Source organism: Rhinopithecus bieti, unplaced genomic scaffold, assembly GCF_001698545.2.
Source record: "Rhinopithecus bieti isolate Rb0 unplaced genomic scaffold, ASM169854v2 scaffold_18407, whole genome shotgun sequence".
NCBI classification, from domain to species: domain Eukaryota; kingdom Metazoa; phylum Chordata; class Mammalia; order Primates; family Cercopithecidae; genus Rhinopithecus; species Rhinopithecus bieti.
The window spans coordinates 11453-27667 of NW_016809053.1; the positions used below are offsets into that span (position 1 = coordinate 11453).

The 16215-nt window shown below is 39.2% G+C and overlaps 1 protein-coding gene across 1 annotated transcript in view; it reads right to left on the reverse strand.

The window, feature by feature from the left end:
* Nucleotides 1-16215, reverse strand: part of CFAP53 (cilia and flagella associated protein 53) — a gene marked incomplete at its 3' end in the record, with an annotated part of 25742 nt that overhangs the window by 2448 nt on the left and 7079 nt on the right. The window contains exons 3-5 of the mRNA XM_017888327.1: nt 16001-16174; nt 6106-6409; nt 5382-5600 (exon numbers count right to left, since the gene is read on the reverse strand). Of these exons, the coding sequence (XP_017743816.1) occupies nt 5382-5600; nt 6106-6409; nt 16001-16174 (697 nt within the window). The remainder of the gene's footprint in view (nt 1-5381; nt 5601-6105; nt 6410-16000; nt 16175-16215) is intronic.

Below are 16215 nucleotides of genomic sequence, written 5' to 3' on the forward strand. Positions count from 1 at the left end.
AAAAAAAAAAAAAAAAAAAAAAGAAACAAACTATTAAAACTACAAAATGAGTTTAGCAATGTTGCAGGATACAAGACCAATATACAAAAGTCCTTGTATTTCTATTTGACAGCATCAATCTAAAATGAAATTAAAAATTTTATTTCCAAATAGAAATGCTATCCTTAGGAATAAATTTAACAAAGTGTTAAAATGTATACTCTGAAAACTAGGAAACATTACTGAAAGAAATTAAAGAAGACCTAAATAAATGGAAAGACAGCCTAAGTTCATGAATCAGAAAACAATACTGTGAAAATGGCAGTACTTCCCAAATTGATCTACAGATTCAACACAATTTTTATCAAAATCTCAACTGGCTTCTTTGTAGAAATTGACAAGCTGATCCATGTAACTTCTAGATACACGGATATGCAAGGGAGCCAGAATAGCCAAAACAATTTGAAAAAGAACAAAGTTTGAGGATTTACATTTTCTCTCTCTCTGTCTCTTTCTTTTTTTTTTTTTTTTTTTTTGAGACCAAGTTTCACTCTGGTTGTCCAGGCTGGAATGCAATGGTGGAGTTTCACTCTTGTTGCCTAGGCTGGACTGCAATGATGCGATCTCAGCTCACTGCAACCTCCACCTCCTGGTTCAAGCGATTCTCCTGCCTCAGCCTCTGAAATAGCTGGGATTACAGGTACGCACCACCATGCCCAGCTAAGTTTTGCACTTTTGGTAGAGACAGGGTTTCACCATGTTGGTCAGGCTGGCCTCAAACTCCTGACCTCAGCTGATCCTCCCGCCTCAGCCTCCCAAAATGCTGGGATTACAGGCGTGAGCCACTGTGCCCAGCCAGCATTTATATTTTCTGATTTCAAACTTACTACAAAGCAACAGTAATCAAGACATGTAGATTTGTTATACTGGACTAAGGATAGATATATAGATTGATGGAATAGAACTGAGTGTCCAGAAATAAACCTTCACTTTACTGTAATTGATTTTTGACAAGGGTGATAAGACAATTCAATAGGGGAACAATTAGACAATTATTTCAACAAATGATGCTGGAATAACTTGATATCCACATGCAGAATAACGAATTAGGATCCTTATTTCATGCTATATACAAAACTTAAAATGGATCAAAAGCCTAAATGTAAAAGCTAAAATTATAAAACTCTAACAAGAAAACAAAGGAGTACATCTTTGTGATCCTAGACTAGGTAACCAGTTTTAGATAGGACCCCAAAGCATAAGCAACAAAAAAAAATCTAGCTAAATTGAACTTTGTCAAAATTTAAAACTTTTGTGATTCAAAGGACACCATCGAAAAAGTAAAAAGACAACATACAGAATGAAAGGAAATAACTGCAAGTCAGTTATCTGGTAAGAGACTTGAACCTAGAAAATATAAAGAACTCTTGGCCAGGCGTGGTGGCTCATGCCTTTAATCCCAGCACTTTGGGAGGCTGAGGTGGGCAGATCACCTAAGGTCATGAGTTCAAGACCAGCCTGGCCAACATGGTGAAACCCCGTCTCTAACTAAAAATACAAAAAAATCAGTCAGGCATGGTGGCAGGCACCTGTAATCCCAGTGACTCGGGAGGCTGAGGCAGAAGAATTGCTTGAACCTGGGAGGTGGAGTTTGCAGTGAGACGAGATTGCACCATTGCACTCCAGCCTGGGCAACGAGAGTGAGACTTAAAAAAAAAAAGAGAGGGGAAAGAAAAGAACTCTTACAACTTAATAATAAAAGGACCAATAACCCAACTAAAATATGGGCAAAGGACTTGAATAGACTTCTCTAAGAATAGAGAATAGCCTTCAAATAGATTTCTCCAAAGAAGATCTACAAATGACCATAAGCACAGGAAAAGAGGCTCAATATCATTAGTCACTAGGGAAATACAAACAAAAACCATAATGAGATACTACTTCAGATGCGTTAGGATGGGTAAAATAAAAAAGACAGACAATAACAAGTGTTGGTGAGCATGTGGATAAATCAAAACCCTCATACACTGCTGGTGGGAATGTAAAATGGTCCAGCCACTATGGAAAATATTTTGGCAATTCCTCAGAACTTCAACAGAGTTACCATATGGCCCAGTAATACTACTTCTAGTTATATGTCCCAAAGAAAATAAAACATACATCCACACAAAATTTGTACATGAATGTTCATAGTAGCATTATTCATAATAGCCAAAAAGTGGAAATAACCCAAATGTCCATCAACTGATATAATGCATAAACAAAATGTGGCATATCCATACAATGGAATATCATCCAGCCACATAAACAAATAAAATAGCAATACATGCTGGATAAACCTTGAAAACATTATGCTAAGTGAAAGAAGACAGTCAACAGGTCACATAACATGTGATTCCATTCATGTCAAAGTCCAGAACGGGAAAATCTATAGAGACACAAAGTAGATAAGTGGCTGCTTAGGACTGGAGGTGGGAGGTGAGGAAGACGGGATAGTAGGATAGTGAAAATGTTCTAAAATAGAATGTGATGATAGGGGCGCTTATCTGAGAAAACAGTAAAATCCACTGAATTGTATGGTTTAAATTGGGGAACTGAATGTCATGTGAATTATCTCTTGAAGCTATTAAAAAAATAAATAAAATGATTTAAATGTGAACAAACAACTCAACAGGAAAAAACAAATCAAATAAGCAAGTCAATTAGATAACGGGCAAAAACCAGGAGTTGGAGGCTGCAGTGAGCTATGATCATGCCACTGTACTCCAGCCTAAGTGACAGAGTGAGATACTGGCTAAACAAAAAGAAAACAAAACAGAAAATGGGCAAAAGACATGAAGAGACATTTCATTGAAGAAGACATACAGATGGAAAACAGGCTCATAAAAAGTTGTTCAAAATCATTAACCATTAGGAAAATGTAAATTAAACCACAATGAGATGTTACTACACATCTATCAGAATGGTTAAAGTGAACAATAGTGATAGCACCAAATGCTGGTGAGGATGTGGAGAAACCAGATTGCTCATGTATTGCTGCTGGGAATGTAAGATGGTACGGCTACTCTGAAAAACAGTTTAGCAGTTTCTTTAAAAAACTAAACATGCAATTACTATATGATATAGCAATTGCTCTTCTAGGCATTTATCTCATAGAAATGATGATTTGTGCTGGGTGTGGTGGCTCATGCCTGTAATCCAAGCATTTTGGGAGGCTGAGGTGGGCGCGTCACTTGAGGTCAGGAGTTTGAGACCAGCCTGGCCAACATGGTTATATCCCATCTCTACTAAAAATACAAAAAAAATTAGCCGGGCATGGTAGCCACACCTCTAATCCTAGATACTCAGGAGGCTGTGGCAGGAGAATCACTTGAGCTGAGCTGAGTGAGCTGAGACCACGCCACTGCACTCCAGCCTGGGTGATGGAGCGAGACTCTGTCAAAAAAAAAAAAAAATTGAGAATGTGTTGACAGAAAAACCTGTACTCAAATGATTATAGCAGCTTTACTCATAATAGCCATAACCTGGAAACAACTCAAATGTCCTTCAACAGGTGAATGGCTAAACAAACTGCAGTAAATCTATACCATAAATACTACTCAAGAATAAACTGGGAGGCCGAGGCGGCTGGATCATCTGAGGTCAGGAGTTTGAGACCAGGCTGGCCAACATGGCAAAACCCTGTCTCTACTAAAAAACACAAAAATTAGCCAGACGCAGTGGCACACGCCTGTAATCCCAGCTACTCAGGAGGCTGAGACAGGAAAAGCGCTTGAACCTATGAGGCGGAGGTTGCAGTGAGCTGAGATCACTCTATGGCACTCCAGCCTGGGTGACAAGAGCGAAATTCTACCTCAAAAAAAAAAAAAAAAAAAAAAAAAATAAAAGAAGGCTGGGCGCGGTGGCTCATGCCTGTAATCCCAACACTTTGGGAGGCCAAGGCAGGAGGATCACTTGAGCCCAGGAGTTCAAGACCAGCCTGGGCAGCATAGTGAGACCCCATCTCTACAAAAAAAAAGAAAACTAGCTGGGCATGGTGACTTGCGCCTGTAGTCCCAATGACTCAGGAGGTTGAGGTTGAAGTTATCAATTGAGCCTGGGAAGCTGAGGCTGCAGTGAGCTGAGATCACACCACTGCACTCCAGCCTGAGTGACAGGGCAAGACTGTCTCAAAAAAAAAAATTTTTTTTTAAATAAAATAAAATAAACAACTATTGATAGATCCAAAAAGTTGGACAAATCTCCTGAGGGTTATGCTAAGTGAAAAAGGCTATCTGAAAAGATTTCATACTATATGATTCTACTAATATAACATTCCCGAAATAATAAAATTATAGAAATGAAGAACAGGGTTAGGAAGGGGGTGGGGCAAGAGGGAAGTAGGTGTGACTATAAAAGGTCAATATGAGAAATCCTGGTGCTGATGAGATGTTCAGTATCTTGATTATATCAATGTCAACATCCTGACTGGGATGGTACTATAGTTTTGCAAGATATTACCATTGAGGGAACCAGAGTAAAGGGTACAAGGAATCTCTCTGTATTATTTCTTAAAACTGCATATGAATCTACAATCATATCAAAATGAAGTTTATCCAGGCACAGTGGTTCACACCTGTAATCCCAGCACTTTAGGAGGCCGAGGTGGGAGGTTCACTTGAGCCCACTCCAGACCACCCTGGGCAACTTGGCAAAACGCTGTCTCTACAAAAAATACATAAATTAGCCAGGCTAGGTGGCGGGTGTCTGTAGTCCCAGCTACTCGGGAGGCTGAAGTGGGAGGATTGCTTGAGACCAGGAGGGCGAGGCTACAGTGAACCATGATTATGCCACTGCACTCCAGCCTGGGTTACAGAGTGAAACTCTGTCTCGAAAAAAAAAAAAAAGAGAGAGAGAGAGAAGCTTAATTAAAAAACAAAGCACATGCACACTAAGAACCAGGTAAAAACAAGAAAAAGCACCTGTGGGAGAAACAAAACACTCTTAAAAGTTCAATCCAAATTCCAAAGGTACAGGTAGCTAAAACAATACTGAATGCCTTTCCCTACTCTTTTTGCCTGACTAAACTTCACATCTCCTTTAAGGTTCAACTCAAATGTCACTTTCTCAGTGATGTCTTCCTCAAATTCCAGGAGTTCTCAAACTTTAGTTAGCATCAGAATCACCTGGGGGAGTGTGCTGAAACACAGATTTCCTGTCCCTGTCATGATTTTGATTGAGAGATCCTGATTCTGGAGCCTGTGAATTTCTGTTTCTAACATTTTCCCAGATGGTGCTGATGCTGTTGGCTCATGGACCACACTCAGAGTAGCACTGTTATATATTTGTAGCCATCTTCCAAAAGACTGAGAACTCACAAATCCCTTCCAGCAAGTAGTAGGCATGAAAAAAAAAAGTCTTACTCTTTTTTGTTTCTTTTTATCTGCCTCTTCCTGTAAGTCCTGAAGGGCCCTTTGCACGAGCTTCATGTTCAAGTCCTGTTCTTCTCTGTAGTCCTGCTGAATATGTTCTATCCTGTCCTGTAGGGCTTTTTGCAAAATGGTCCTAGTTTCCTGCTTTGCCTTCTGTTTCTTTAGCTTATCCTGTTCATTCTCATGTTTAATCTGTGCGTTGTTACTTTCCTAAGGTAGAATCATAATAAAGATAATGCATCAGTACAGTTGGACCAAGACAAGTTAGTGCATTTGATTTAGGAGACAGGAATAAAGGATTTCTGGAAATACACACACACCTGGATTTAGAGAGGCTATAAGAAAGAAAACTTGCCTTTTCATAGTTGAATCAGCAATAAAACTGTGAAAATTGCCGGGGTATGTGTGATTATAATGTAATAAATCGTTGTAGAGTTGAAAACAGGAAAGTATAAAGAGAAACCACTTTTAATCCCAGTACCCATCGTCTACCACCATTCGCTGCCTGTGGGTGTGCTGGCCTTCTACACGTGACTCTTCTACGTACTCTGTACCATACATTTGGATACATTATTAAACAGCACTGAGAGTCTAAAATTGGAAATGTCCCTGTGAACTAGCCCAGGCCATCAGACAAACTGTACAGTAACAGGCCTGCAAACTGTGCTGTGCCCATGGCATTGATCACCCTCGAACAAGTATTTTAAAGGCCCACCACGAGGCGCGCCTCCTCTTCCTTCAGCAGCTGTGCTGCCTGCCTTTGTGCCTTGATGCTGGTGATCTGGGCATTCAGCCCCAGGCGTGTGTTCTCCATCAGCTCTTTCTGTCTCCTCGCCTCTTGGGCTTCTCGCTTTTCCTTGGCTAATCGGTCTTCCTCCCAGAGCTTGGAGAACATCTGCTCTTCCACCAGCTTTTGCCTCCTCAGCTCCTCATTAAATGCAATCTGTGCTTTCCGCTCCTCACACACCTTCTTCTGATGGATACAAAACAATTCAACACGGAGCTCCTCACAGCGTTCCCTGAAAGGAAAATTTTAAAAAGACAAAACACAGCCTTTCATGAGGCACTGCTCTATTGAGGCACACATCTGTACAGTCACACAATGAAGCAAGAAAAAATCAAAGACCTGGATGCAGGCCATCGGAGCACAGGAAACATAAGGGAGCAGCAGGGAGGCAAGCACCAGGATGGCACAGTCTGACTATGAAAACTGGAGTCAAGTAAAGGCAGCCCTGATTCCGTTTCCTGTGTGACCTTGGATCAAAAACTCAACCTGTTAACCCCAATGATTGACCTATTCACTTGACTTTGAGAACCTCTAATTTAGGGATGCTCACATTCTTTTTTTTTTTTTTTTTTTTTTTTTTTGAGACAGAGTCTCACTCTATTGCCCAGGCTGGAGTGTGGTGGCACCATCTTGGCTCGCTGCAAGCTCTGCCTCTCAGGTTCATGCCATTCTCCTGCCTCAGCCTTCTGAGTAGCTGGGACTACAGGCGCCCACCACCATGCCTGGCTAATTTTTTTGGATTTTTAGTACAGACGAGGTTTCACCTTGTTAGCCAGGATGGTCTTGATCTCCTGACACTGTGATCTGCCCGCCTCAGCCTCCCAAAGTGCTGGGATTACAGGTGTAAGCCACCATGCCTGGCTGCTCACTTTTTTTTTTTAAGAGACAAGGTATCACTGTGTCGCCCAGGCTGGAATGCAGTGGCATGATCATGGCTCATTGTATCCTTGAACTCCTGGCCTCAAGTGATCCTCCCACCTTAGCCTCCCAAGTAGCAGAGACTATAATCACATGTCACCATGTCTGGCTAATTAAAAAAAAATTTTTGTAGAGACAGGGTCTCACTATGTTGCCAGCGTGGGTCTCGCTATGTTGCCAGGGCTGGTCTCAAACTCCTAGCCTGAAGTGATTCTCCTGCCTCTGCCTTCCAAAGCGCTGGGATTACAGGCATAAGCCACCACACCAGGCTGAGATGCTCACTATATATAGACAGGATATCTGGCCAGGCATGGTGACTCATATCTGTAATCCCAACACTTTGGGAGGCCAAGGCAGGAGGATCCCTGGAGACCAGCACTAGCCTGGGCAACACAGTGAGAACTTGTCTCTACAAAAATTTTTTAAAAATTAGCTAGGCATGGTGGCACACACCTGTAGTCCTAGCTACTTGGGAGACTGAGGCAAGAAGACTACTCAAACTCAGGAGTTTGAGGCTGCGGTGAGCTAGGACCACACCAATGCATTCTAGCCTGCACTCTAGGTCAGTAAGACCCTGTCTCTAAAAAAAAATAAAAATAAATTGAATGATAGAATATCTATTTATTCTAATGATAACAATCATTGATAAGAGGAAAACTTTATGTTTGTGACTGCTTTATAGTTTACAGCTAGCAGCTATCATCCCCATCTTAGAGTTAAAGCAACGGAGACTCAGGGAGCCTAAGTGTCTTCCCAAGTCACACAGCCAGTAGTAGGAATATTATTAGCAAAAGTTATTAAGTGCTTATTATCTTCCAGACACTATTCTAAGCACTTCAACACATATGAACTCTTGTAATCTTCATAACAATCAATATGGCAATGAACATTACTGCAAGTTCTTTTATGTTATTTTTATTACCCTTGGTTTACAGATGAGGAAATGGAAGCACATAGCAGTTAAGCATCTTACCCAAGTTTGTCCATTTCATATGTGGTAGAACTGGAACTGAAAGCTGGCAGTGTGGCCCTGGAGTTTGGATTCCTTGGTGCTTCATTGTATCACCTCTGCCAGCAACTGACAGAGGCAAGACTACCTCTGATCCACAGGCATTCTGACCAAATATCCTAGGTTATTCGTTAATAAAAACACCTCAAAACAAACCCCCGAAATGCCTACCTTAATCTGAGGTCTAATCATTAACTGTGTATAATTACAGAGCATTTAAAAAGAAATTTCATAATGTACTAAAAAGTACAATGCATAAAAGAAATATTGATAAATTTGATTTCATTAATATTAAAAAATTTTGCTCCGTAAAAGATCCTTTTAATAGGATAAATAAGACAGGACTGCTGAATGACTGGGGAAAAAAAGAAAAAACCATTTAAAACATAAGATAAGCTATAGTCTAGGGGAAAAAACCACATATCGGACAAAGAAGTTCTATCTAGAATACATGAAGAATTCTCAAAACTTAACAGCTAAAAAAAAAAAGGTAAAAACTTAACAGCTAAAACAATCTAAATTCTAAAAATCTAATTAGAAAATGGGCAAAAGATATAAAGAGATATTTCACCAAAGAAAATGTACAGATGGAAAATCAGCACATGAAAAGTTGCTAAACATCACCAGCCATTAGGTAAATACCAGTTAAGCCCATGATGAGATATCACAGCATGCCTGTTAGAACAGCTAAAAACAAAAACAAAATAAAACAAAACAAAAAAACAATAACGCCACCACCAAAAGGACCAGGATGTGGAAAAATTGGATCTCTCATATACTGCTGGTAGGACTATGAAATGGTATGGCTACTCTAGAAAATAGTTTAGTGTTTATTAAAAAAAATATACATTTACAGCTGGCAGTCATGGCTCACGCCTGTAATCTCAGCACTCTGGGAGGCTGAGGCGGACGGATCACCTGAGGTTGGGAGTTCGAGACCAGCCTGACCAACATGGAGAAACCACACCTCTACTAAAAATACAAAAATTTAGCTGGGCTTGGCGGCGCATGCCTGTAATCCAAGCTACTCGGGAGGCTGAGGTAGGAGAATCGCTTAAACCCAGGAGGCAGAGGCTGCAGTGAGCTGAGATCACGCCATTTCACTCCAGCCCGGGCAACAAGAGTGAAACTCTGTCTCAAACAAAACAAAACAAAATTTGCATATGATCCAGCAATAGTATATGATAATTTTCCTCAATAAATGAAAACATATGCTCACACAAAAACCTGTACACAAACATTCCTGTCAGATTTACTTATAATAGAGCAAAATAACCGAACTGAGGTACACTCATGCAATGGAATATTACTCAGCAATAAAAAGGACAAACTAGCAATACCTCCAACAACTTGGATGGACCTCAAAGGCATGTTGAGTGAAAAAGGCCAATCTCTAAAGATCACATATTGTGTGATCCCATTTATATAACATTCTTAAAATGATGAAATTATGGGGATAGAGATTAGTTGTTGCCAGGGTTAGGAATGATGGGGGATAGGGGTGAGACTAGTGAGCATGACTCTAGAAGGGTAACATGAAGGAGATTTTTGCAGTGATGGAATAGTTCTGTATCTCGATTGTAGTGGTGGTTACACAGATCTACAGGTGATAAAATGGCACAGAATTTTACACACACCTTGCACGACTGTCAATTTCCTTGTTTTAATATTGTGTTATGATTATGTAAGATATAACCATTGGGGGAAGCTAGGTGAAGGGTAAATAGAATCTCTGTACTATCTGTGCACTTTCTATAAACATATAATTATTTAAAATTAAAAACTAAAAACAAAACAAAACCACTGGTAATTTTTTCTTGTCATTATTATCCATTTCATTTCATTATTATTGCTGAAAACAATTTTGCTGTATAATAGGGATCACTAAAAATGATCTACTCCAGGTATCAAATATTCTACGAATGCCACTGAATATATCAAAGAGAAATGAATGCATATGCCATCAAAGGACATGTCTATTCATCGTAGCTTTATTCATAAGAGTCCCAAACTGAAAATAACTGAAATGTCTGTCACCAGGAAAACAAATAAATTGTGGTATATTTACACGATGGAATACAAAAAAAAAGCACAAGAAAAAGAAGAGGAAACTTTTCATTCTGCTTTAATATACATATTAAAGCCTCAACTATATTTTCAGTAATAGGGTCTAATAACGCATCCTTACTCAAAAGTATGTTTGCTAATCTATGTTGAGGAATTGGCAGTGTTGCATTCAAAACATTAAAAACAATTTGTTTTCAAATTACATCACTATAGGATACATTTGTTTCTTTAAAAATTTTAACAATTCATCTAACTAGCAAAAACTCAGTTATACAAGTGAAATCTGTAAAATGTTGCTAAATCCATACATTTTAAAAGCATAACCACTTATGAACCATTTGGTTTTCTTACTGTATTAAGAGAAATTTACTAGGGAGTAGAAAATATATGAATGGTCCATTGAAAGTCACTTGGCTAATATACCATTTTCCACCCACAGCATCTTTTCCCTCCAGCAACCAGTAGCAAAGATGTCCAAATCCCACTTGAGGACAGGGTATGAGTGCATGCTTTACACAGGCTTGAAAATCCAAGTCTAAATTAAGACCTAGACAAATCCCTACCTGTAGAACTCAGTAATCCATTTACAAGCCAAGTAGGGTGGCAAGTTGCTTCTGGCCCTGTGCATTACTACACTGGGTTTCTTCACTGCCCTCCTTCAGCAGCTCCCCAAGCCCTGAAACTTCCAATTCCCTCTCCTTTTAGCGGTCTGAATTTACTTTTAGTGGCTGCATCTGCAACTTGTATCCACTACTCACTGTAATGGCTTACTTTTCCTTCTGGCCTCTGGTAGGAGGGTTGAGGGTTTAGGGCTGTCCACATTATTAATAGCGACTTCATGGCAGAAAGAGCAGATGGAAGAAGCTTTTCTCTGCACCATGTCTTGATCCCTCCACAGACTTCATTTTGTTGCTTTTTCACGTCTGTTGACCTTTGGATTTCTGGTCTACTCAAATTTTGAGTGCTATGAAAAATGAACTTTTCTATTCCTTCTGTATTCCACCAGATTTAAACTCAGATATTTTTGGATCATCCATTCTTGAATCTGGCTTAACATGATAGACACCCTGCCCCACTCATACTAGATGACCTAACAAACTAAAGGACACTCACTGTCACAGAGCCTGGCATAAAGTAGGAGCCCAAACATATTTACTGAATGAATGAATGCTAATGGCTAAGTTTTAAACACTTCCAAGTAATATTTGGACTTTAAAAATCCCTTCTGAATATAAAAACCCTTGCCAGTTACTCTAAAATTAAAAGACAGATGAAATCGAAGATTTAGGGCATTCCATGGGTCATATCATGTGATCATCACTGCACTGAGAGATGTGTCTGAAAAAAAGGGGCAAAATGCACCATCACTACTATTATTCAACATAGTACTGGAAGTCCTAGCTAGAGCAATCAGACAAGACAAAGATATAATGGACATCCAAACTGCAAAGTAAGAAGTCAAATTATCCTTGTTTGCAGATGACATAATCTTATATTTGGAAAAATCTAGACTCCACAAGAAAACTCTTAGAACTGCTAAACAAATTCAGTAAAGTTGCAGGATACAAAATCAACATACAAAAATCAATAGCATTTCTATATGCTTACAGGGAACAAAGTGAAAAAGAAATTTAAAAAGTAATCACATTTACAAAAGCCACAAATAAAATTGTATTTAACCAAAATTGTATTTAACCTAGGAATTAACCAAAGAAGTGAAAGATCTCTACAATGAAAACCATAAAACACTGATGAAAGAAATAGAAGAGGACACCAAAAAATTGAAAAATATTCTATGTTCTTGGATTGGAAGAATCAATATTATTAAAATGTCTATACTGTCCAAAGCAATCTACAGACAAAATGCAATCCCTATTAAAATACCAAAAACATTCTTCACAGAAATAGAAAAAACAGTTGCTCACGCCTGTAATCCCTGCACTTTGGGAGGCCAAGGTGGGTGGATCACTTGAGACTAGGAGTTCGAGACCAGCCTGGGCAACATGGGGAAATCCCATCTCTATTAAAAATACAAAAATTAGCTGAGTGTGGCATTACACATCTGTGGTCCCAGCTACTTGGGAGGCTGAGGCAGGAAAACTGCTTGAACCTAACCTGGGAGGCAGAGGTTGCAGTGAGATGAGATCCTGTAACTGCATTCCAGCCTGGGCAACACGCACTCCAGCCTAGACAACCGAGTGAGACCCTGTCTCAAAATAAAATGAAATAAAATAAAATAAAATAAAATAAAATAAAATAAAATAAGAAAAGACGAAAAGAAAAGAAAAAACAATCCTAAAATTTGTATGGAACCACAAAAGATCCAGAATAGCCAAAGTTATTCTAAGCAAAAATAACAAATCTGGAGGAATTACATTACCTGACTTCAAATTATACTACAGAACTATAGTACCTCAAACAGCACAGTACTGGCATAAAAACAGACACTTAAACCAATGAAAAAGAATAGAGAACCCAGAAACAAATCTACACACTTACAGTGAACTCATTTTTGACAAAGGAGCCAAGAACATGCACTGGGGAAAAGACATATATCAATATATGATGCTGGGAAAACTGGATATCCATATGCAAAAGAATGAAAATAGATCCTATCTTTCATAATATACAAAAATCAAATCAAAATAGATCCAAGACTTAAGTTTAAGACCTCAAACTATGAAACTACTACAAGAAAACATTGGGGAAAAATCTCTAGGACATTGGTCTGGGCAAAGATTACTTGAGCAATGCCCTACAAGCACAGACAACCAAGGCAAAAATGGACAAATGGGATCATATCAAGTTAAAAAGCTTCTGCACAGCAAAAGATACAATCAACAAAGTGAAGAGAAAACCCACAAAATGGGAGAAAGTATTTGCAAACTATCCCTCTGAAAAGAGATTAATAACCAGAATATATAAGGAGCTCAAACAACTCTATAAGAAAAAATCCAATAATTCAATCAAAAAATGGGCAAAAGATTTCAACAGACATTTCTCAAAAGAAGATATACAAATGGCAAACAGGCATATGAAAAGGTGCCCAACATCATGAATCATCAGAGAAATGCAGATCAAAACTACAGTGAGATATCATTTCACCCCAGTTAAAATGGCTTATATCCAAAAGATAGGCAATAACAAATCCTGGTGAGTATGTGGAGAAAAGGGAACCCTCGTACACTGCTTGTGGGAATGTAATACAACCACTATGGAGAACACTTTGGAGGTTCCCCAAAAAACTAAAAATAGAGCTACCATAAGATCCAGCAATCCCACTGCTGGGTATAGGTCCAAAAGAAAGGAAATCAGTATATTAAAGAGATAGCTGCACTCCTATGTTTGTTGTAGTGCTGTTTACAACAGCTAAGATTTGGAAGCTACCTAAGTGTCCATCAGCAGATGAATGGATAAAGAAAATGTGGTACACATACACAATGGAGTACTATTCAGCTATAACAAAGAATGAAATCCAATCATTTATAACACCATGGGTGGAACTGCAAGTCATTATGTTAAGTGAAATAAGCCAGGCACAGAAAGACAAACATTGCATGTTCTCACTAATTTGTGGGATTTAAAAATCAAAACAATTGAACTCATGGAGATAGAGAAGGATGGTTACCAGAGGCTGGGAAGGATAGTTGGGGGTTGGGGGTGGAGGTGGGGACAGTTAATGGGTACCAAAAGAAAAAAATGAATGAATAAGACCTACTATTTGATAGCACAACAGGATGACTATAGTCAATAATAACTTAATTGTACATTTTAAAATAACTTAAAGAGTATAATTGGATTATTTGTAACTCAAAAGATAAATGCTTGAGGGAATGGATACCCCATTCCTCATGATGTGCTTATTTTACATTGTATGCCTGTATCAAAACATCTCATGTGCTCCATAAATATACACACCTACTATCTACTCACAACAATTTTAAAAAAGAAAAGAATAAAGGGGCAAAATGAACAAAATATACTGAGAAGTATAATGGCAATTTTATTTTTTTAGTGACAGGGTCTCAGTCTGTTGCCCAGGCTAGAGTCCAGTGCTGCAGTTGCAGCTCACTGTAACCTCGAACTCCTGGGCTCAAGTGATCCTGCTGTCTCAGCCTCCCAAGTAGCTAGGACTAGAGGCATGTGCTACCATGCCCAGCAAATTTATATATATATAACAAATATGTTTGGAATTGGAGAAAAAAAAAAAAATATATATATATATATATATATTTTTTTTTTGACAGAATGTCACTCTGTTGGCCAGACTGGAGTGCAGTGGCACGATCTCGGCTCACTGCAACCTCTGCCTCTTGGGCTTAAGCAATTCTCCTGCATCAGCCTCCCGAGTAGCTGGGATTACAGGCATGCGCCACCATGCCCAGCTAATTTTGTATTTTAGTAGAGACGGGTTTTTACCATGTTGGCCAGGCTGGTCTTGGACTCCTGACCTCAGGTAATCTGCCTACCTCAGCCTCCCAAAGTGCTGGGATTACAGACGTGAGCCACCACGCCTGGCCAATTTTTTTATTTTTTGTAGAAATAAGGTCCCACTATGTTGCCAGGCTGGTCTCAAACTCCTGGCCTCAAGTGATCAAAGTGCTGGGATTATAGGTGTGACCCACTGTGCCCAGCCAAATAACAGCAATTCTTAATGTTCGGACTCTTAGAAGTATCAGAAGCACTGAAAATATAACTGAGGAATTATAATAACATTATAAATATATAATAGCTCTTGCTCTAAGAGCTGTAGCTTTAGGGAGGGAGACTTTTTAGTATATTTTTGCTTTAGAGGTAAGGAAGGTCTTGGTTTGTGATATTAAAAGCACCTGCCAAGCTTCTAATTATATAACACTATAGATCATCTCAGAGGATCACTCTTGGGCACTCCCATACAAATCTTCCCTCTGTAAGTGCACAGTAGTGGGTAGTCTATCAGGGCATAGACTCAGAGTATCCGATGATGGAAAACCACAATGAAAAGGGATATGGAGGCAACCACAGGACCAGACTGACTACAATAAAGACCAGGGATCTGAAAACTGAGGATCACCATGGGTCTGAGTCAGGAAGTGCCTTGTAAGTCCAGGTGATCAGACCCAGTGATCAGAATACCAGGCAAGGAAACAGACAATAAAGAAGAGAGGAGAGAGCCGGGCATGGTGGCTCATGCCTGTAATCCCAATACTTTGGGTGGCTGAGGTAAGTGGATCACTTGAGTCCAGCAGTTCAAGACCACTCTGCGCAACATGATGAAATCCTCATCTCTACAAAAAATACAAAAAATTAGCTGGGCATGGTGGTGCATGCCTGTAGTCCCAGCTACTTGAGAAGCTGAGGTGGGAGGATCACTTCAGGCTCAGGAGGTGGAGGTTGTAGTCATGATCATGCCACTGCACTCCAGCCTGGGTGACAGAGCAAGACCCTGTCTCAAAAATGACAAACAAAAAAAACCTGCCACACGCCACAAGCACACACGCAGCACAGGTAGAGACTATAGCAGTAGGGGGAGAGCCCAACTTTACCAAAGATTTCTTGGCATAGGAGCTTTTGAAGAACTTCCTGCCAACAGCAAGGGTGAGGTTGATACCTAAAGTTCAGTAACATAATCTCCTTTGTTACTTCCATTCTAATTGAGAAGCAAGCACAGAACATTAGAACATAGTTCTCAAGCACACATTGTATTATTCAATGATATGTAATATACTGCCAAGACTTAAAGTTACTACTGTGTATATCCTAAGACTAATTTACTTTAAATTAGCATTCTCAAATCTATTTTAATGTACCAACTTTGGATTCTGTTTGTGTGTTTTCTGATTTCATTACCTGAATTGCTGGTCTAGCTTTTCAGCCACAAAATCCTGCCTCTCTTTTTCATTCTTCTCTTTTAGTAATTTAGTTTTCTCTCTCATCCTATCTCTTTTCTCCTCAATGGTTTCTTTCTTCAATTGCATTTCTGTAAAATACTCATTTTCTTCTAATGCTAAAAGTTCACGTAGCCTGAAACAAAAAGCCAAAAAAAAAAAAAAAAAAAAAAAACT